The 22989-nt window shown below is 43.7% G+C and overlaps 1 protein-coding gene across 1 annotated transcript in view; it reads left to right on the forward strand.

Moving 5' to 3' along the window:
• mdn1 (midasin AAA ATPase 1) overlaps nucleotides 1–22989 on the forward strand; it is a 133672-nt gene that overhangs the window by 35626 nt on the left and 75057 nt on the right. Inside the window, exons 20-35 of the mRNA XM_061707359.1 lie at nucleotides 1200–1313; nucleotides 1562–1709; nucleotides 2902–3009; nucleotides 3131–3282; nucleotides 5620–5798; nucleotides 9027–9235; nucleotides 11913–12059; nucleotides 12149–12290; nucleotides 12374–12508; nucleotides 13915–14053; nucleotides 14315–14447; nucleotides 15116–15246; nucleotides 17280–17418; nucleotides 17685–17799; nucleotides 18847–19104; nucleotides 21499–21696. Of these exons, the coding sequence (XP_061563343.1) occupies nucleotides 1200–1313; nucleotides 1562–1709; nucleotides 2902–3009; nucleotides 3131–3282; nucleotides 5620–5798; nucleotides 9027–9235; nucleotides 11913–12059; nucleotides 12149–12290; nucleotides 12374–12508; nucleotides 13915–14053; nucleotides 14315–14447; nucleotides 15116–15246; nucleotides 17280–17418; nucleotides 17685–17799; nucleotides 18847–19104; nucleotides 21499–21696 (2447 nt within the window). The remainder of the gene's footprint in view (nucleotides 1–1199; nucleotides 1314–1561; nucleotides 1710–2901; nucleotides 3010–3130; nucleotides 3283–5619; nucleotides 5799–9026; nucleotides 9236–11912; nucleotides 12060–12148; nucleotides 12291–12373; nucleotides 12509–13914; nucleotides 14054–14314; nucleotides 14448–15115; nucleotides 15247–17279; nucleotides 17419–17684; nucleotides 17800–18846; nucleotides 19105–21498; nucleotides 21697–22989) is intronic.

Raw genomic sequence — 22989 nt, forward strand, 5'->3', positions numbered from 1 at the left:
CTGCAGGATCGGGATGTAGTCTAGCGACAAGATGGAAAACAATGATGTAGAAAATAATCTCAAACAAGGTCTTTACAAAACAAAGACAAGGCAGGTCAGATATTTGGAGAAACTGTGTTTAGTGTCTGTGGAGCATCTTGAGAGAGAGACGAGGGATTGGGACTATGGGTGGGGATCGATTTCAAATATCAAGAACCGATTCGATTCCGATTCTTAAGATTCAGAATCGATTATCAAGATTTGATTCGATTCCGATATTGATTTGGGTTACTGTTATTAAAACTGTTTTTTGAGCTGTTGCATGAATTATATGACTGTAGTTCTGCAAAATATTACTACTAGTATTATATTGAGATTCAACAGCAAGTATTGCAGCTAATGATGCTGTAAGGACCAATCAGCTCCCAGAATGCTGATAGAACTGCTTTCAGAAACATCGTGGGTCACAATTATCAAACAGATCCAGGGAGGAAACAGAGACGGATCAAATCGGTTTTATTTTTTCCCACATTCCGTTTTTATTTGTTCCATTTTTGGTCTATTTTGGTTTTTAATTTTTGAGAATTTGGTTTTTAGCATTTTTTGCAAATGTAACCCCAAGACAGTATATAAAGTAAAGAAATATAGACAATTTATGCAATTATAACCTAACACTTTAATGTTTTCATACCTTTAAACATATTTAAAGGCAAAAACATGGCACCAGTTATTCTCGTGTCCAACAAAACATTCCTTTTTTGGGGATAAACAAAAAAAAAAGCAAAAGTTGTAATCTAATACTGAAAAAAAACAAAAACATAAATAAATAAAAAAAAAAAAAAATGGTGGTAATGGTCAGAAATTCAGCGGGAGCGAGCTGAAGAAAACAGTCCCGCGCAGGGCTTTACTTGAAAGTTTATGCAAAAACAGATGACTTCAACCAACGCATGAGGCAAAACGTTGGGGTGAAAACTCCCAAATCAATGATACAAACTGGGTTTGGTGCTTGTCAAACACACGTGCCGGCACTGCTGGCTTATGTTGATGTTTAGTTCCTCTGCAACCAGAATGGTATGGTTTACACCAGTGGTTAGTTTTGTGAAGGACTCTTTTCCTGGGAACGGTAGGCACCGTGGTGTTTCTTCCACACAGGGAATTACACGTATTCTAAATGCAGCGCGCTTCACATGTGAACCTGTTTGTGTTTGTGCATCTTCCAGGTTTACTGAGCTGTACGTGGACGAGCTGGAGAACGAGGGAGACCTGAGGATCCTCGTCTCAGACTACCTCAAGTGCTTGAATCCTCACAGAAATATCATCTCTGGAATTATAAGGTCAGCAGAATATTATTGATCACCCAGGGCCATGTTAACCCTAACTTGCTGGATTACAGATATTCTCCAATCATGTTACAAAAACTGCATTTTCCAGAGAAAGTGTGTCTGCATATCTAAGACCCAAATCTAAGCAAACGCCCCCCATGCTTACTGAGTAGTACTGTTTCCACTGCAGGAGTAAGTTTACTCTGTTTGGAAATGCTCCAAAAGCTGCTTTATTCCGGCTCTAATGTGTCTCCCTGCAGCTTTTACCTGGCGGTGCGTAAGGCCGCCAGCTCCCAGCTGGTGGACGGGACGGGCCACCGGCCCCACTACAGCCTCCGGACTCTGTGCCGGGCTCTGAAATACGTGGCATCAAACCCCTGTCACAGCGTGCAGCGCTCGCTCTACGAGGTAGGACGCCGGGCTGGAGAGGGACGCCTTTATGTTACATCACTGACTGCCATTCCATGCATCAATAACCCTTTTAAAACCCCAATATTAGCAATAACCCGGTTTTGCACGGCCGTGTAAACATAAATAACTCCTTTGAATAACCGAATTTGCCCCTGGGTTACTCCTTTTAAAAACCCAAATATTCGGTCATGTATAGTCTAACGCAGGGGTCGGCAACCCAAAAAGTTGAAAGAGCCATATTGGACCAAAAACACAAAAAACAAATATGTCTGGAGCCGCAAAAAATGAAAAGTCTTGTATAAGCCTTAGAATGAAGGCAAATGGTGAAAGGCGAAATGTCGAGAAAAAAGGCGAAATGTGGAGAAAAGAGTCAAAATTTCAAGAGAAAAGTCAAAATGTCGAGAAAAAAGTCAAAATGGCGAGATTAATGTTGAAGTACAATCTCAAGAAAAAAGTCGGAATGTTGAGAAAAAAGTCGAAATGTCGAGAAAAAAGTCGAAATGTCGAGAAAAAATTTGAGATGTCGAGATTAAAAAGCAAAGGAAAAAAAGAGAACAATTAAAAGAGAAAAAAAGAAGAAAAAAGGAAAAAAAAATGTCAAACATTTTCGAAAAAGCTCCAGGAGCCACTAGGGCGGCGCTAAAGAGTTGCATGCGGCTCTAGAGCCGCATGCAACGGGATATCCCCATCAAACGGAACATGAATTTGTTTTCTGCTCATGCTCTGTTCACAAGGAATCCTGGTCTTTTGAGTCCAGGAAGTTCTTATAAACACGGAGAAACAAGACCAGGAGGAGACTAATCACTTCATAAATGGAATGAAGGATATGAACATTTCTGCATTTGTAGACGGTAGAAAGTACCGGGATAGAAGATTTACAAGAAGGTGAGAGAAAAGTTGCGCGAAGCAGCATTTGTTTTGAATTTGGATACATGAAGAGGAAGCGGAAATGACGCTAATTACATCATGATGTTCTCCGTGCGTCGCTGGTTTGATCCAGATATCCCCAATGATTAATTACCATGTAAACGGAATATTCCGAATGTTTCAGTAACCGGAATATTAGCAATAACCCGAATTTTGACTGCATGTAAATGTAGTCACGGAGGTTTGATGACCTGAGAGAGAAGCCCCTGTTCTTTATCCATAAGTGTAATTGTATTGATGTGTCCGTCCCCTCCACCCCCAGGGCTTCTGCCTGAGCTTCTTGACCCAGCTGGACAGGAGCTCTCACCCTCTGGTCCAGAAACTGGTGTGTCAGCACATCCTGATGGGAAACACCAAGTGTCTCAAACAGGTTAGAGCTTTTTCTGACTTGGTTTGCTTCTCTCCATTTCTTGAAACTTTAGTGTTTGACTGAATGTCAATATTGAATCAATTGTCATTCATATTGTAATCAACTGTTGTGCTTCCTGCAGCCCATCCCGGCCCCGTCCAGCCGGGCCTGTGTGCAGCTGGAGGGCTACTGGGTCCCCCAGGGGGAGATGGAGCCAGCCCTGGACCCCACATACATCCTCACCAGCTCCGTCAAGCTCAACCTCCGAGACCTCACCAGGGTGGCCTCTGCAGGGTAGGAGGACCGTCCCGGCCTGTCCTGTCCTCTGTCTGGCTCTTCATGTTCACTAATGGTTTCTCTTTGGAAAGGAGTCAACAGTGCAGTCAGTGACCTGCAAGACAGGAAGCTTTTATGTCCCTTTCAGGGTTCCGTTCAGGACAGTCCAAACCACTGAGCCACAAATAGATCCCAGAGTGTTGGAAAAACCTGAGGACAGGGCTCTCTCTGCAGACGGGCCCAACCTGGACCTGGTTTCTGTGTGTATCGTGATGACTGACAGAGTAGAATACAAGCTGGGTTAACAATATCACCATTGGAAAAGTATCCCAGTACCATTTAGTATATTTTAGCCAATAGAGTGCAGTTATTCTCCCAGTTTTGTGGTTAATGTGTTTAACCCTGGTACTGTCTTTGGGTCAGAATGACCTCATTCTCCTGTTCCTTCTTTCCTCCTGCTCTCTCCTTCCTTCTTCCCTTCCTTCTCCCCTTCCTCTTGTCTTCCTTCCGTTCCTCCTTCCTTCTTTCCTTCCTTCCTTCCTTCCTTCCTTCCTTCCTTCCTTCCTTCCTTCCTTCCTTCCTTCCTTCCGTTCCTCCTTCCTTCTTTCCTTCCTTCCTTCCTTCCTTCCTTCCTTCCTTCCTTCCTTCCTTCCGTTCCTCCTTCCTTCTTTCCTTCCTTCCTTCCTTCCTTCCTTCCTTCCTTCCTTCCTTCCTTCCTTCCTTCTTCCCTTCCTCTTTTCTCCCTTCCTTCCTTATTTTTCTTCCTTCCTTCCTTCCTTCCTTCCTTCCTTCCTTGCTTCCTTCCTTGCTTCCTTCCTTGCTTCCTTCCTTCCTTCCTTCTTTCCTGCTCTCTCCTTCCTTCCTTCCTTGCTTCCTTCCTTCCTTCTTTCCGGCTCTTTCCTTCCTTCTTCCCTTCCTTCCTTCCTTCCTTGCTTCCTTCCTTGCTTCCTTCCTTCCTTCCTTCTTTCCTGCTCTCTCCTTCCTTCTTCCCTTCCTCCTTCCTTCCTTCCTTCCTTCCTTCCTTCCTTCCTTCCTTCCTTCCTTCCTTCTTTTTTTCCTGCTCTCTCCTTCCTTCTTCCCTCCTTCCTTCCTTCTTTCCTGCTCTCTCCTTCCTTCTTCCTTCCTTCCTTCCTTCCTTCCTTCCTTCCTTCCTTCTTTTTTCCTGCTCTCTCTTTCCTTCCTTCCTTCTTCCCTTCCTTCTTTTCTTCCTTCCTTCCTTCCTTCCTTTCTTCCTTCGTTTTTCCTGCTCTCTCCTTCCTTCCTTCCTTCTTCCCTTCCTTCTTTTCTTCCTTCCTTCCTTCCTTCCTTCCTTCCTTCCTTCCTTCCTTCCTTCCTTCCTTCCTTCCTTCCTTCCTTCCTTCCTTATTTTTTCTCCTTCCTTCCTTCCTTCCTTCCTTCCTTCCTTCCTTCCTTCCTTCCTTCTTCCCTTCCTCTTTCCTTCCTTCCTTCCTTGCTTCCTTCCTTCCTTCTTTCCTGCTTTCTCCTTCCTTCTTCCCTTCCTCCTTCCTTCCTTCTTTCTTCCTGCTCTCTCCTTCCTTCCTTCCTTCTTCCCTTCCTTCTTTTCTTCCTTCCTTCCTTCCTTCCTACCTTCCTTCCTTCCTTCCTTCCTTCCTTCCTTCCTTCCTTCTTCCCTTCCTCTTTCCTTCCTTCCTTCCTTGCTTGCTTCCTTCCTTGCTTCCTTCCTTCCTTCCTTCTTTCCTGCTCTCTCCTTCCTTCTTCCCTTCCTCCTTCCTTCCTTCCTTCCTTCCTTCCTTCTTTTTTCCTGCTCTCTCCTTCCTTCTTCCCTCCTTCCTTCCTTCTTTCCTGCTCTCTCCTTCCTTCCTTCCTTCTTCCCTTCCTTCCTTCCTTCCTTCCTTCCTTCCTTCCTTCCTTCCTTCCTTCTTTTTTCCTGCTCTCTCTTTCCTTCCTTCCTTCCTTCCTTCCTTCCTTCCTTCCTTCCTTCCTTCCTTCCTTCCTTCCTTCCTTCCTTCCTTCCTTCCTTCCTTCCTTCCTTCCTTCCTTCCTTCCTTCCTTCCTCCCTTCTTCTCTTCCTCCTTCCTTGAACCGAAGACAGCACAAGGGTTAAAAGGAAAAGGAGAATATTAATGTCATAAGACTTGTCATTGAATTGTTAAAACTGTTTTTGTATGAGTTTATTTGGCTTGCAGAAGGGTTTTAATGACTCAACCTCCCAGCCTCCCAGTGTAGTTATGTGTGTGTGAGCACCAGCCGGCCCATGACCCAGCAGCCCCTTCTGTTCACTCAATATCCCTTTAGGTTAGGTTGGTACACTCTGGTACACGGCGGTTACGAGCTGATGACCGGTCGATCGTCTGCCCTCCCATCAGCCTCTCTCTGTAATGCTCTGACCCGCAGGACTCACCCGGTGCTGATCCAGGGGGAGACGTCGGTGGGGAAAACCAGCCTGATCCGCTGGCTGGCGGCGGCCACGGGGAACCAGTGCATGAGGATCAACAACCACGAGCACACGGACATCCAGGAGTACATCGGCTGCTACTCCTCAGACCAGCGGGGCAAGCTGGTGTTCAGAGAGGGTACGAGCGGCTTCACATCCGTAGCAGAGGCCAGGCTTTCTTTAGTTCAGAGTATTTTTATAGAAGGTCTGCATTGATGTCACTTCCCCACTGGACCAGCCCCCTTACTGCACTGAGTGGTAAAACAGCTGCAAAAACAGCTGTAAAGTAGTGGAGAAGACGGGATAACAGATGATTATCAGCTTTACCCTTGTGCTGTCTACGGGGGAAGGAAGGAAGGAAGGAAGGAAGGAAGGAAGGAAGGAAGGAAGGAAGGAAGGAAGGAAGGAAGGAAGGAAGGAAGGAAGGAAGGAAGGAAGGAAGGAAGGAAGGAAGGAAGGAAGGAAGGAAGGAAGGAAGGAAGGAAGGAAGGAAGGAAGGAAGGAAGGAAGGAAGGAAGGAAGGAAGGAGAGAGAGAAAGAAAGAAAGAAAGAAAGAAAGAAAGAAAGAAAGAAAGAAAGAAAGAAAGAAAGAAAGAAAGAAAGAAAGAAAGAAAGAAAGAAAGAAAGAAAGAAAGAAAGAAAGAAAGAAAGAAAGAAAGAAAGAAAGAAAGAAAAAGAGGATGGGAGAAGGAAGGAGAGAGCAGGAGGAAAGAAGGAACAGGGGAATTAGGTCATTTTGACCCGAAGACAGTACAAGGGTTAAATTAGCATCAGTTGGACTTGACAGTGACCCGTACAGTTACCCCAAGAACCAGTGGTCCATGGACATTAATATTTGGTACAGTTACCAAGAACCAGTGGTCCATGGACATTAATATTTGGTACAGTTACCCCAAGAACCAGTGGTCCATGGACATTAATATTTGGTACAGTTACCAAGAACCAGTGGTCCATGGACATTAATATTTGGTACAGTTACCAAGAACCAGTGGTCCATGGACATTAATATTTGGTACAGTTACCAAGAACCAGTGGTCCATGGACTTTAATATTTGGTACAGTTACCAAGAACCAGTGGTCCATGGACATTAATATTTGGTACAGTTACCAAGAACCAGTGGTCCATGGACATTAATATTTGGTACAGTTACCAAGAACCAGTGGTCCATGGACATTAATATTTGGTACAGTATTGTATGCTGGTATTAAACAACGTATTCTCCTTCCCTCCTCTTGACACCTTAGCAGCAGTAGCTTCAGTCTGCCTTGCTTCTGTCCCTTATTCTGAAATATGTCCACACTGCTGACGTCCCGCTGCATTAATTGTTGCTATGTTGTCTGAAACGGCGCTGCCAGTCTCACTCATGTATCACTCTCTTCTCACCACCACGCTGACTGCAGCTCATCATCTCCCCCTAGAGTCACTCATCAGTAACAACAACAACAATGCAGTGGTATCGGTGCCTGGTATCGGAGAATTTTTTGCGAGTACGAGTATATGAGAGCAGTATCGGCCCGATACCAGTATCGGTATCCTTAGTCATATCTATACATTGGAAATGTCTGAGGTATCTATTTTTTCAACCTGATCTAGAACTGGTTTCCATATACAGGAGTGTCTCAGAAAATTAGAATATTGTGATTTTCTGTAATGCAAACACAAAAATGTCATACATTCTGGATTCATTAGAAATCAACTGAAATATTTCAAGCCTTTTATTATTTTAATATTGCTGATCATGGCTTACAGTTTAAGAAAACTCAAATATCCTATCTAAAAAAATTAGAATATTCTGGGAATCTTAATCTTAAACTGTAAGCCATAATCAGCAATATTAAAATAATAAAAGGCTTGCAATATTTCAGTTGATTTGTAATGAATCAAGAATGTATGACATTTTTGTTTTTTTAATTGCATTACAGAAAATAAAGAACTTTATCACAATATTCTAATTTTCTGAGACAGTCCTGTAGAATAGAAGTTGAGGCCACAGCCTTTTGTAACATATCGGATCTTTTCTAAAGTCAGATGGTGCAGAAGATTCTGATCCGTTGACTGAAAGTTTGAGGAGATCTGTCTTTCCATTTAAGCAGTATGAGCCTTCTAGCTGGTAACATGGCAACGGCTGTCATGTTTCTGCCATGAGTGGGGCAGCTGTCCTGCGGTACGACACCAAATACAGCTATAGAACAGTCTATTGTGTCTTAACCCCCGGGGTGTGTGGGTGATGTAATGTTAAAGCGTAAAGAAAAACAACCAGCCACCATATTTGAATCAATCCCAATTCCTAGTCAGTTAGACTAGTTAACTAGAGCTGAGTCTGTGAACGAGGCCTGAGCTGTACTTTGATACAGCATGTATGTTTCTTCTGTTTGTTTGGTTCTGTTTTTTTTTTTTTTACATAACATGAGCAAGGAACCAGTGTCACAGGATTAAAAAATCCTGACGTTCTCCTTGGGAATCATTGAATATCCTTCTTATTTCTAATGAATTAATTGAATAATATCTCTCCTGAGTATTCATGTTGCCGAGGAAAATACAGTTAATTGTACTGAATGCCAGAGCTGGTAGAGGAGCCAAAAATTATACTCAAGTAAAAGTACTGTTACTTCAGAATAATATGACTCAAGTAGAAGTAAAAAGTAGTCATGCAAATAATATCTTGAGTAAAAGTAAAAAAGTACTTGGTGAAAAAACTAATCAAGTACTGAGTAACTGTTGAGTAACGTCTGATTTATTTTTTTAACACAACCATTCAAACAGACAAAAGTACAAAATAATCATCTTCAGGCAAATTAAATCAATAAAATAATAAAATAAATTAAAATTAATAAAAAAAAGCTTAAATTAAAATAATTTTAAAGTAAATTCAAGTAATTTAATAAATAAAAAAATAAATTAAGCATAAGTAGCACAAAATTTCAAGCCTTTGTACTTTTCTTTTTTAACCAGAACTAGAACAAACATGAACTCATAGAAACTCTGTGTGTGTTTGAGTCTGTGTAAATGTGACAAAACATGCAAAAACAAACATTTTTCCCAAAGAATCACCCAGTGATGTCATGAGATTGACGCGTACGTGGATAAAAGGGATAAAAGAAAAGTAACAGCTCAACGTAGCCTAATGTAGCGGAGTAAGAGGAACAGTTTCTTCTTCACAAATCTACTCAAGTAAAAGTAAAAAGTATAGTGATTCAAAACTACTCCTAAAAGTACAACATTTCCCAAAACTTACTCAAGTAAATGTAACGGAGTAAATGTAACTCGTTACTACCACCTCTGCTGAATGCACATGTATAAGCAGCTCATTCCTAAACCGGACTTCACCTCCTCCTCTGTCTGACGTGTTTCTGTTTAAATGTCCAGGAGTTCTGATCGATGCCATGAGGAAAGGCTACTGGATCATCCTGGACGAGCTGAACCTGGCCCCCACCGACGTGCTGGAGGCTCTCAACAGATTGTTGGATGACAATCGGGAGCTTTTTGTGGCCGAGACGCAGGAAGTGATCAAGGCTCACCCCAGATTCATGCTGTTTGCAACCCAGAACCCCCCTGGACTCTACGGGGGCAGAAAGGTTGGAGTTTGATCCCAGACTGTTTAACCCTGGTACTGTCTTTGGGTCAAAATGACCTCATTCTCCTGTCCTTCCTTACTCCTGCTCTTTCCTTCCTACTCCCTTCCTCTTTTCTCCCTTCCTCCCTTCTTTCCTTCCTTCTTTACTCCTTTCCTTCTTTCTTTTCTCCCCTCGTACATTCTTTCCTTGTTTTCTCCTTTCCTTCCTTCATTCTTTCTTTTACCTCATGTAAACTGTTTGGCCTTCATATATATTTGTGAACAAAACCCTTGGTTGATAACTGTACTGGCAATAATAAAACAACATATAATTGTGAAACAGTAGAATATTGCATGCAAGTATGACTCTTATTAAGAAAAGAAAAGAAGGAAAACATGAAAACAAACAGATGAACTGAAGTGAGTGGAGTTAGGAACTGGGGTTTGTTTTAATTATGTATCAATCAATCAGTAATATAATTTGATGTTGTGATAAAGCTTATCCAGTTTTCCCAGAGATTATCAAACTTGTTCTGTTCCTGTCTTAAAAAAAAGTTAGCGTCTCCATTTTAAAAATATCTTGAACAACTTTAATCCAATCTTCAACTGTTGGAGAACGCCCACATTTCTAACTGATTTTGAGAGTTCGAAATCCTGTAACTTTGGTAAAAGTTTCTCTCGCTCTCTCTGGAGCGATGAGTAAAATCTCTGTTTTGCCCTGGTTGAGCTGTAGGAAGTTTGCTGCCATCCATGACTTGATGTCTAAAATACAATTAAAAAGGGCATCGATTGGCCCAGTGTCATCAGGAGACACAGCGATGTACAGTTGCGTATCGTCAGCGTAGCTATGGAAGCTGATGCCGTGTCTCCTGATGACGTCCCCAAGGGGCAGCATGTACAGATTAAAAAGAGTTAGTTTAGGCCTGTGTTGAAAAAAATCGATTTCCCAATTCTAAATCGATTCTCATATTAATTCCTAAAAATCGATTCATATGTCTAAAGTCAACGGCAATAAAACTGAGGCTCTTCTCTCAACGGCAATAAAACTGAGGCTCTTCTCATCGGCTCCAAATCCACCCTCACCAAGTCACAACCCTCTCCCGCCCCTCCCATCATCATCGACGGCTTCCCGGTACCCTTTTCCCCCCACGTCAAGAGCCTCGGCGTCATTTTGGACAGCACACTTTCATTTGCACCTCACATCCATAACATCACCCGGACTGCCTTCTTCCACCTCCGCAACATCTCCAGACTCCGTCCAGTACTGTCCCAATCCAGCACAGAAATCCTGGTCCACTCATTCATCACATCCCGTATTGATTACTGCAACGCCCTCCTCACTGGCCTCCCAACCAAACTCACCGACAAACTGCAACTCATACAGAACTCGGCCGCCCGGACCATCACCCGCACCAAGTCATCTGATCACATCACCCCCGTCCTCATCCAACTCCACTGGCTCCCAGTCCAATACCGTATCATTTACAAAAACCTCCTCCTCACCCACAAAGCCCTTCACAACCTAGCCCCCACTTACCTCTGTGACCTATTGCAAGATTACACCCCCTCCCGCACCCTCCGCTCAACCTCTGCTGGACTTCTTTACACTCCCACCTCACACCTTAACAGCATGGGTGCCCGAGCTTTCAGCTGCTCGGCACCCAGACTCTGGAACTCCCTCCCCCCACACATAAAACAAATAGACTCCATCACCACATTCAAAACACAACTCAAAACCCACCTGTTCAAACTTGCCCATTCACTATAACCGGACATCACGCACTACTTCCCACCAGTTTGTTTGTCTACTGTTTATTATTTGTCTTGTTGCTTGTATGGATGTTTATTGTATTTTTAATTGTATTTCTTGTGTTTTTATTCTGTAAGGTGACCTTGGGTGTCGTGAAAGGCGCCTCCAAATAAAATGAATTATTATTATTATTATTATTAAAGATCGTTTTTATTTTTTTATTTTTTTGGTGTTTTTTTTATTTTTATTTATGTATTTATTTATTTTTTTCATCATTACATTACAACTTTTGGTTATTTTTTTTGTTCATCCCCAAAAAAAGAATGTTTTGTTGGACACGAGAATAACTAGTGCCATGTTTTTGCCTTTAAATATATTTAAAGGTATGAAAACATTAAAGTGTTAGGTTATAATTGTATAAATTGTCTATATTTCATTACTTTATATACTGTCTTGGGGTTACATTTGCAAAAAATGCTAAAAACCAAATGCTCAAAAATTAAAAACAAAAATAGACCGAAAATGGAACAAATAAAAACGGAATGTGGGAAAAAATAAACCGATTTCATCCGTCTCTGTGTCCTCCCTGGATCTGTTTGGTAATTCTCCCCCACGATGTTTCTGAAAGCAGTTCTATCAGCATTCTGGGAGCTGATTGGTCCTTACAGCATCATTAGCTGCAATACTTGCTGTTTAATCTCAATATAATACTAGTAGTAATATTTTGCAGAACTACAGGCATATAATTAATGCAACAGCTCAAAAAACAGTTTTAATAACACTAACCCAAATCAATATCAGAATCAAATCAAATCAAATCTTGATAATCGATTCTGAATCTTAAGAATCGAATCGATTCTTGACATTTGAATGGATCCCCAGCCCTACTTGTGTGTGAGGTTCCTGGTGTGCAGCAGCAGTCTGAAGGGGTTTCTCTTCTCTCCGTCAGGTTCTGTCCAGGGCCTTCAGGAACCGCTTCGTGGAGCTGCACTTCGACGAGCTGCCCAGCGCGGAGCTGGAGACCATCCTGCACCAGCGCTGCAGCCTGCCCCCGTCCTACTGCTCCAAGCTGGTCAGAGTCATGCAGGACCTGCAGGTAGCCCGGCCCCCCCACTGCTCTTACTGACCGGCCTTTCCTCACACCAGATACCAAATAAACGTTTGTCCCCCCCCCCCCTCACACAGTCACTACGTAAAGGATCTTCTGTGTTTGCGGGGAAACACGGCTTCATCACACTGAGAGACCTGTTCCGCTGGGCGGACCGCTACCGGCTGGAGGAGCAGGCTGAAACATCTCGGGACTGGCTGCAGCATCTAGCAGACGATGGTGAGCTCAGCAGACCCCCCTCCAGAACCGCCGCCGCCACCGTGTCAGCTCAGGTCTGTTTAAAGTGTGTCCTGCTTCCTCAGGGTACATGCTGCTGGCAGGACGAGTGAGGAAGCCTGAGGAGGAGGCCGTCATCCTGTCCACCCTGCAGAGACACTTCAAGAGGACCGTGAGGCCGGAGAGCCTGTTCTCTAAGAAACAACTCACCAGCCAGTTCAGTGAGTAGGAAGGGACAGCGACCGCCTCCAACTCATCCTCTTTTTTCTCTTTTTTTTGCTTCTTTTTTTTTCTTTTTTCTTATTTTTTTTCTTTTTTCTCTTTTTTTCCTTTCCTTTTTAATCTCGACATTTTGACTTTTTTTTCGACATTTCGACTTTTTTCTCGACATTTTGACTTTTTTTCAAGATTGTACTTCAACATTAATCTTGACATTTCGACTTTTTTCTCGACATTTCGACTTTTTTCTCGAAGTGCATAATGAAAAAATAAATCTTCCCCCAGTTATAACTAATATAGCTACAAGCAGCATGTGTTGCCTTCATTCTAAGGCTTATACAAGACTTTATACATTTTTTGCGGCCCCAGACATATTTGTTTTTTGTGTTTTTGGTCCAACACGGCTCTTTTTTTTTTTTTACATTCATTTACATACATTTTTTTTACAGTCATATAGGAAGCCAAGAGGGCTCATAATATTACAAAGTTCACACTCACTCATTTGACATAATTTGGATGGGTAAATTATTCACAAAAATGAATAGTAAATGGAAAATAAATTGAGTCTAAAGAATAAATATATTTTTTTTTAATTTTAAATTATTGTTTTCCATTTACAATTTCACGGACCACCTGCAATACCGCCACGGACCACCAGAGGGCCGCGGACCACCGGTAGACAATCCCTGCTTTAGTGTGATCACAGGATTCATTCCACACGGACCTTATCGTGTCGTACACATGAAGTGTGATGAGGAAAGACCACAGCAGGGCAAATAATACATGATAACACACTTTTCTGTCAGTTTGGTGCAGAAAACAAACAAACGATGCCGTTGGAGAAACCTATAAAAGGAGTTTCTGAAACGCCAGCCACTTATCTTCCCTGTAAAGGCTGAAATATGCTTCTGCGTCACACCAACGCAGAGCACACGCCGCAGCCGTGATGCCGTGCTGAACCCTTCTGACTTCTCCGTCTCTCCATTTGGTCGCGGTGCAGTACCCCCCGCGGCCACTAGTTAGCGATCTTTTTCTGAATGGTTTATCCGACTTTTTCCGGTCACAGTAAATCAAAGAAATAAGGACAACTATTGTGCAAAAAACAAAAACAAAAAAAATCACACATAAACGAAGAAAAGAGCCCTGGAAGTTCACTACTGCTTCAAACCGGAAACCGGAAATGCTTCGCTTTCAAACGAACCAATCACAGCCCTCTCGGTCTGCGTGTGGACGGCGTCTCCTCGACGCGTAGTTACAATTTTCAGGAGGTGCACGTCAGTGACGGCGCAGGTGACAGCGTGTCGTCTGCGTCGACGAAAACCAGACGCCGTAGGCACGGCGTCATTTTGACGCAGAAGCATAATTCAGCCTTTAGCCCAGTGTTGAGCTGGTGTGTCTGTGCTTGCAGGTCCCCACGTGGACAGCATCGCCGGGGTGCCGGAGGAGTTCAGGCACGTGGTGTGGACGCAGGGCATGACCCGGCTGGCCGTGCTGGTGGGACGGGCGCTGCGGTTCGGGGAGTCGGTCCTGCTGGTCGGAGACACGGGGTACGTTGTGATGTCACCCACCCACACTACAGCCCACACTACAGCCACGAGTTTCAGACGCCGTGTTGCTGCTCCGTTCACTCATTTCTGTTGTCTTGCTTGATCTGCGGAGATACAACATCCCGCGTTTGACTGACATAGACGTGTCAATCTTATAACCTCCTCATTATTTAGTTGGTGGTGGTGTTTTTGTTAGTTTTAACCTTGTTTAATGTTCAATCTGTTGTGCTACTCGTGTTACTGGTACCGTTCCCTCCCCAGATGTGGAAAGACCACCATCTGCCAGCTGTTTGCTGCCCTGTGTGGCCAGAGATTCTTCTCCGTCAACTGTCACCTGCACACGGAGACGTCCGACTTCCTGGGGGGGCTGCGCCCCGTTAGACACGCTCAGCAGGTACGGGGGGGGGGATTATTATTACCTTTATTGAACAGGGACAAATGTATCAAACATTGTTTCATAAAAAAACACAAAACAGATGTCATACATACAGAATTCGAAAGCAGAGTTAAAACAGTACAAAACCATTAAAATACAAAACATGCAAAACAGAATAAAGATAATACAAAGACAAGAGGCAAAAACACAAACCAGACAAAAGGACAGAAAACTAAAATAATACAGTGGTACGGTATGTTAAAGTCAATGTTCACAAGCTTGTTTCAGTTTCAGCCATTGTTTTATTTGTGTGCTAAAAACCTTGAGCTCTGTCAGTATGTTGATTTCAGGTTCAGTGTATTCCATAATCTGGTACCTATTACCGAGAAGGATGACTGTCCAAATGTTGTTCTGCGTTTTGCTATCCTACCATTACTGCTGAGTATTTCTGGGGCAAAGGTTATTCACACATTTGAAAATAAGTTTTAAAAATGAGAAGCCTACAAAACTGTCAAAACTTAATAGATTGTATTTTTTGATAATAATCTTACAGGTTTCACGTTACCTGCTCTGCAGGTACGGGACTGTTAGAGACACAGCGTTACACGCTGGGTAGTTCCGGCTTTTCTTGATCTTTTCCCCGACATGGACTGAGCTTTGCTCTTGGTGCACGTGTGTGTTTGTAGACGGACGGGGATGACGGCCGGCTGTTCCAGTGGCACGACGGCCCCCTGGTGCTGGCCATGAAGGAGGGGGGAGTGTTCCTCATGGACGAGATCTCCCTGGCAGACGACTCGGTGCTGGAGAGACTCAACAGGTACAAACGTGCAGGAAAACGCCTGAGCCGTAGCCGTGTGCATATCCCAGCCACATCCCAAAATGTCTCACATTAGATGCAGATAGATCAGGTGACATCTACTGCTCCTACTACTACTAGTAGTACTACTATTAATAGTACTAGTATTACTGCTAGTACTATTGCTGCTACTACTACCACTATGTGGCAGGGTGGAGGATTGGGTGTGGGCTGCGGGGAAGCAGCCACTCAGTTGATTGGCTGCACACAACGAGATACAAGGGCCTGTGTCATCAACAGAGTTGTGCAGACCTTGTATTGGTGACAAGCTAATGAGGACCATTAATTAGAATCAATAAAAGCATTGTGGGGGGGGGGATTTATGTATGTTCATCTGGTCTTATTCATCTCATCCCTTTTTATAAAATAAAAAATCATTATGAAAAGGGCTTTTTTCCCAACATCTGGGCCCGTTAATCCACTCACTCACTCACTCACTCACTCACTCACTCACTCACTCACTCACTCACTCACTCACTCACTCACTCACTCACTCACTCATCTTCTTCCGCTTATCCGTTCCCGGGTCACGGGGGCAGCAGCCTCAGCAGGGATTCCCATACTTCCTTCACCCCAGACACTTCCTCCAGCTCTTCCGAGACGTTCCCAGGCAGCCGAGAGACATGTGTCCTGGGTCTTCCCCGGGGTCTCCTCCCAGAGGGACATGCCTGGAACACCTCCCTAGGGAGGAGGGACATGCCTGGAACACCTCCCTAGGGAGGAGGGACATGCCTGGAACACCTCCCTAGGGAGGAGGGACATGCCTGGAACACCTCCCTAGAGAGGAGGGACATGCCTGGAACACCTCCCTAGGGAGGTGGGACATGCCTGGAACACCTCCCTAGGGAGGAGGGACATGCCTGGAACACCTCCCTAGGGAGGAGGGACATGCCTGGAACACCTCCCTAGGGAGGAGGGACATGCCTGGAACACCTCCCTAGAGAGGAGGGACATGCCTGGAACACCTCCCTAGGGAGGTGGGACATGCCTGGAACACCTCCCTAGGGAGGAGGGACATGCCTGGAACACCTCCCTAGGGAGGAGGGACATGCCTGGAACACCTCCCTAGGGAGGAGGGACATGCCTGGAACACCTCCCTAGGGAGGGGGGACATGCCTGGAACACCTCCCTAGGGAGGAGGGACATACCTGGAACACCTCCCTCTCAATGTGAAGGAGCATCGACTCCGAGCTCCTCCCGGGTGACCGAACTCCTCACCCTATCTCTAAGGGAGCGTCCAGCCACCCTGCGGAGGAAACTCATCTCGGCCGCTTGTATCCACGATCTTGTCCTTTCGGTCACTACCCAAAGTTCATGTCCATAGGTGAGGGTAGGTGCATAGATTGACCGGTAAATCGAGGGCTTCGCCTTTCGACTCAGCTCCTTCTTCACCACGACGGTCCGGTCCATCGACCGCATAACTGCGGACGCTGCACCGATCCGTCTGTCAATCTCCCGCTCCATCATTCCCTCACTCGTGAACAAGACCCTGAGATACTTGAACTCCTCCACCTGAGGCAGGACTTCTCCACCCACCCGGAGAAGGCATGCCACCCTTTCCCGGTGGAGAACCATGGCCTCGGTTTTGGAGGTGCTGATTCTCATCCCTGCCGCGTCGCACTCGGCCGCAAACCGCCCCAGCACATGCTGAAGGTCCCGGTCTGATGAAGCCAACAGGACAACATCATCTGCAAAAAGCAGAGATGAAATCCTGTGGTTCCCAAACCGTATCCCCTCCGGCCCCTGGCTGCGCCTAGAAATCCTGTCCATAAAAGTTATGAACAGGACCGGTGACAAAGGGCAGCCCTGCCGGAATCCAACATGCACCGCGTTACACGCTGGGTAGTTCCCGTTAATCCCTTCACTTGGAAATGTTGACATACGTTGTACCGTTGTGTGGGCAACAAACGGAGAGCAAACCAATCCAGAAAACCCATAAAAAAACCAGTACGGATGAATAAATGATGAGTGAAGCCTGTGTTGTTTGCCGTCAGTGTTCTGGAGACGGAACAGTCCCTGGTGCTGGCGGAGAAGGGGAGCGGAGACGACGACGACGTGGAGCTGATCAAAGCCGCCGCAGGCTTCCGCCTGGTGGCCACCATGAACCCCGGAGGAGACTTTGGAAAGAAGGAGGTGTGTAACACGTGGAGGATGATACAGCGAGAGCGGGGAAGTCAAAGTGCTGACATGACAGCGTGGTTCTACTCAGGGACCCGTTCTTAGAAATAACCTGTACATGTCTTTTTGAAATACATCCACATTTAGTTTTGCTAAATTTCAAATGTACTGTAGTTTAAGATGCCTATTAAAACAACAGTTTGGTTGTGAACTAGCAGTAAGCAGCACAGAAATGTGACATTGGGGCCTGACTCTTCTCTCTGCTTCCGTGTGTTCTCCAGCTCTCTCCCGCCCTCAGGAACCGCTTCACAGAGATCTGGTGTCCCCAGAGCAACAGCCGCAGCGACCTGCTGCAGGTCATCCAGCACAACCTGCGCTCAGGCCTCTCCCTCGATGGTAAGATAAGTTCATGTTGGGTCCACCTCCGATCCCGTTCATCTGATTTTCATATTTATTTTTTTGATGGATCTCTTGTTGATAAAGTTGAAACATTCAAATATCTTGGACTTTGGATTGACCCGGAACTTACCTTTAAACCTCACATTGATTATACTGTTAAAAAAGCTTCACTTTACCGTTCAATCAACTGTTTCACACTTCCTGTCAGAAAAAGGTTCATTTCTCAACTCATACTACCACGTGTTGATTATGCAGATATTGTTTATCAAAATACTCCAGATACCCATCTTAAACCTCTGACTGTATTATTTAATTCATTATGTAGATTTGTGTTATGTTGTCCTTTCAGAACGTCATTGTTTTATGTTTGATTCATTGAACTGGTTTCAACCCAAATCTAGACGGCAATTTCACTGGCTTCAGTTTCTTTTTAAATGTGTTTGTTTTCACTGTTTTCCATATTTAAAAAGAACTCATGATTCTATATAACTCTCCATACTCACTCAGACATATGCATTTTCCTTTTTTCTTTGTTCCTAGAATTTCAAAAGAGGTTGGTAAAAGATCATTTTATTTTAAAACTCCATCAGATTGGAATGATTACCTCTTTTCATTGTTTTAAGTTGGCATTATATTCTCATCTTAAAACAAATTGCCTATGTTTTTAATTTATTTATGTATTTTTTTTGTCCTTTTTTCTATTTATTTATTTTTAATTTTTTTCTCTCTGTTATGTTATTTATCTCATTGTTTCGGTTATTTAATTAGTCTATTTTGTAACTCGACTTATGTGTGTAGGGGTGTTTTATGTCATGTATGTCTGTACTGTAATGTGATTTATTTGTAATGTTGTGTGTTTTCTTGGGACCCCCTTGAAAATGAGATGTTACATCTCAAAGGGCTATTCTTTAATTAATTCTAATTCTAATTCCTGCTCAAAATGAGTCGGGTGGTAACCTAGAAAGACTAGTTTTCTACCAGTCCCAGATCCTTCTCTCATATCAAACAGTGGTGCTGACTCAGTGAAACTGTTCTGAATTTTAGGCGGCGACATCGCGGAGCTGATGCTGGACTTCGTGGAGTGGCTGACCCAGCAGGACTTCGGCCGGCGCTGCATCCTGAGCGTCAGGGACATCCTGTCGTGGGTCAGCTTCCTGAACGTGGTGTGTGAGCGGGACGAGGACGGGTTCATGACCATGGGGGGGCCGGAGGACGAGGAGGAGGAGTGGAACCTCAGACTGGACACCGTCACCGCCTTCATCCACGCTGCCTGTCTGGTCTACGTGGACGGGATCGGCTCAGGTGAGCAGCAGCCTCTCTCCACCAACACGGTTCAATGTATTCATTTATTTGATGACAGGGACTGTACATGTTGATGAACACGGTGTAAACATGCATGGTTATAGCCATAGGCTTATTTCCAACCATTCGTCCCTGCGGCAAATCAATGCCAAACATGAGACATAAAATCGGACACCAGCAAACAAGGAAGAGAACATTTAAAGACACGACTAAGCTAGATAAAATCAATAAGAAATATAAACATGTTACAATTGATACCAGTAATTAAGTGACCGTCATGTTTAACCCTTGTACTGTCTTCGGGTCAAAATGACCTCATTCTCCTGTTCCTTCTTTCCTCCTACTCTCCTTCCTTCTCCCTTTCTCTTTTCTCCTTTCCTTCCTCCCTTCCCACTTTCCTCCCTCCCTTCCTTCCTCTTTTCTTCCTTCCTTCCTTCCTTCCTTCCTTCCTTCCTTCCTTCCTTCCTTCCTTCCTTCCTTCCTTCTTTTCTCTCTTCCTTCCTTCTGTCCTCCCTTCCTCCCTTCCTTCCTTCTTTTTTCCTCTTCCTCCCTTCCTTCCTCTTTTCTCCCTTCCTTCCTTCTTTTCTCCCTTCCTTCCTTCCTTCCTTCCTTCCTTCCTTCCTTCCTTCCTTCCTTCCTTCCTTCCTTCCTTCCTTCCTTCCTTCCTTCCTCCCTTCCCACTTTCCTCCCATCCTTCCTTCTTTTTTCCCCTTCCTCCCTTCCTTCTTTTCTCCCTCCTTTTCTCCCTTCCTTCTTTTCACCCTTCCTTCCATCCTTCTTTTCTCCCTTCCTTCCTTCCTTCCTTCCTTCCTTCCTTCCTTCCTTCCTTCCTTCCTTCCTTCCTTCCTTCCTTCCTTCATTCCTTCCTTCCTTCCTTCCTTCCTTCCTTCCTCCTTCCTTGACCCGAAGACAGTACAAGGGTTAAAGTGCTAAGTGCTTAAGTGCAAGAGATTTAAAGTGTTAATGCAGATTACAAATCGTCCCATTATTTCTTTAAAGTGCTCCAATGCTCAGATGTATAAAGGGATAATGCATATTGCACATTGATTTCTTGCATTTTTTTTTTGCATTTTAATTACTTTTAGTGCTCAGAGTTGTAAAGTGCTGATGCATATTGCGTTTGCCCTATTGCAGTGATTCTTAACCATAGGGCCGCGGCCCAAGTGTGGGCCGCGAGCGCCATCTAGTGGGCCGCGAAAAAAAAATCAGTTTTGTACATGTGGGCCGCGGGGGCCGCGGGACTGCATAGCAACTCCCGACCAAATGAGGAGAAGACACTCAGCTAGCTGTACGTGTAATAGTAAGAGAAATGGTGTGTATTTATAGAGAAAATCCTTCATTTTGCACAGAGTACGTTTAGATCCGCCAGGATCAGGGATCGATTACTTGGGTCTGCGCCCAGAGCGAGCGCGGCGTGATCATTTATCCTGACGCGTCCGCGCGGCCGGGGAGGTCGGTGCCGCTCGGGCGGCTCCGACGTTACTGCTGAAGGATTGTAGATGTAGATGTGTGGGCTGGACTGTTGTTCGGGCTCGCAAAAGCATCGGAAAGTGACACGTCTCCACAATGAACATAATTAAAACTAAATATCGTTCCAGGCTCACCAATGAGCACCTTCACATGTGCATGAGAACCTGACACCATCCAGACCAGATTTAAAGTCCTGGCAGGAGAAATTAGAGCTCAGTTCTCTCACTGAACGACAGAAAGTGAGGGCATAAGATTAAGGGGAAGAAAGACAAACTGCAAAACTGTTCAATTGTTAAGATGTGTTTATATTCATTTATTATAAAAATGTGTTGAGACAATTAACAAAGAAAAGGGGAAATGCAAACTGCTGGTGAAGAAATAAAATAAGATAGCATTTGAAAAATAAAATAAAATCTATTTTATTTTTAAGAGAAAAAAATATGTGTAATTGAAGTTACACATGTTAATGGGCAAATATGTACTTTTTTAATATAACAGTCAGATGCAGATGTTGGTATAACTATGAGGCTACATGAATATATATATATATATATATATATATATATATATATATATATATATATATATATATATATATATAATGATGTTTTGGACATTCGCTTGAGTACATTTTCTCTAAACGGACCTCTTAAAGTTGAATACCCCTGCTATACAGTGTTAATATTTAACGGGCCCCGGGCCACTCTGTACTGAAAAAATTGGGCCCCAAGGTCAGAAAGGTTAAGAACCCCTGCCCTATTGCACTTATTATACAAGTTGAAATGATATCATACATATTTATTATGTATGGACCATTATACATATACATATATACTGAAGGTATATAATGATACAGTGACGGGTCACGACAGAGAGTGTGTTCTTCAGTGAAAGTGTGTGACACGTTGACTCTGGTCTCTGCAGGAACCACAGCGTCGTGTGCAGACACTGCTCTCCTGGCTCGGCGGATGTGCCTGGGCTTCCTGCAGCAGAGTCTGAGTAAAATGACCAAACTGGACCAGGAGATGCTGGACGCCCTCAGAGTGTATGATAGCAGGATGCCGCGTGAACCTCAGTGGGGGGACGACTTCTTTGGCATCGACCCCTTCTACATCGCCCTGGGTAGGACGTTAGATGAATCCTTCACTCTAAAAACAATGTTCTTCCTTCTCTGCCCCGGGGCTTGACTGACAGGGCTGTGATCTCGGTGTGCTTCACTTCCCACACCATCAACAATATACGCCAGTGATCATGAACTGGAACTGGATTCTTCTCTGACGGGCCTCTGACAGCTTAGGATATGAATCCTTGAAATTTGTCAATCAATCAACCAATCAATCAATCAATCAATCAATCCATTCATCATTTATTTTAACTCACGACCATGATCACATGGTATGGAGCACAAAAACACAAACATTTGTTAATTTGTAGCAAGTGGCAGGCTGTACATGTTCAACTAAAATACTCAATTTGGCAAAGAAAAAAAATAAAAATCATTTAAACAGAGGAAAGACATTCTTCAAAAAGGCGCCTAATTTATAAATAACATTTAACTTATTAGATTGAAGTAACAAAATCAATTTTAAACATAGATGTTTGGTTTGTATAATACTTTGGTAAGTATTTTTGTCTGAGATTCATTATATTTACATTTTTACATTCAAACAAAATATGAAACTCACCTCCAATACGGTTGACGTTACAGAGTTACAGAATCTCTGACTTCTATCCAGAGATTTATACCTTCCAGTGACTTTTGGTATTATTATGCTGTTATTCATCCTAAAATTACAAATGGCCTGTCTATACTTTAGATTTTGACATAATAAATACTGTTCTAGGTTAAACTCTTGCTTAATCTCTACATAAATATCACATAATGTCGCCCTATAGAGTTCACTTTGCCATTTTTGCAGGAAATGATCTTTCAACCTTTGCTCAACAGTTAGTTTCAACCAGTCAGTGTTATTACATGTTTGAGAGAGCCAGAGGTGAGATAAACCACAGTCATCCAGTTTGTGTTTAGTATTGTGGTGATGGCACAGATTATATTCTTTTGCAACAGTTTAGTTGCAAATGAGGCAAACAGGTGATGCATTTGGGAAGGTTGGCATGATAAATGTGTACTCTTCAGTCCAGTCATCGTTAAAGGATCTGTTTTCCACATCAGCTTTTCGTTTCATGGCCTTTGAGAGCCATTTTACCTGTTAAGAGGACTTTTCCCATCACTTCCATGGTGTTAGTTTTTCAAGTGCTCAATAAATAAAGTTGACTTAATTGAGTTGAGGCAAAATCTCTCTCTCACTCCTGGTGAGACTGTGCTCTAGGACCTAGGCAGAGGTGGACCCTACTAGACCCCAGTACTTGAGTACGGTAAGAGTACAAATACTACTGGTCAAAATTTACTCCGTT

This window comes from Cololabis saira, chromosome 18 (assembly GCF_033807715.1).
Source record: "Cololabis saira isolate AMF1-May2022 chromosome 18, fColSai1.1, whole genome shotgun sequence".
Classification (NCBI taxonomy): domain Eukaryota; kingdom Metazoa; phylum Chordata; class Actinopteri; order Beloniformes; family Belonidae; genus Cololabis; species Cololabis saira.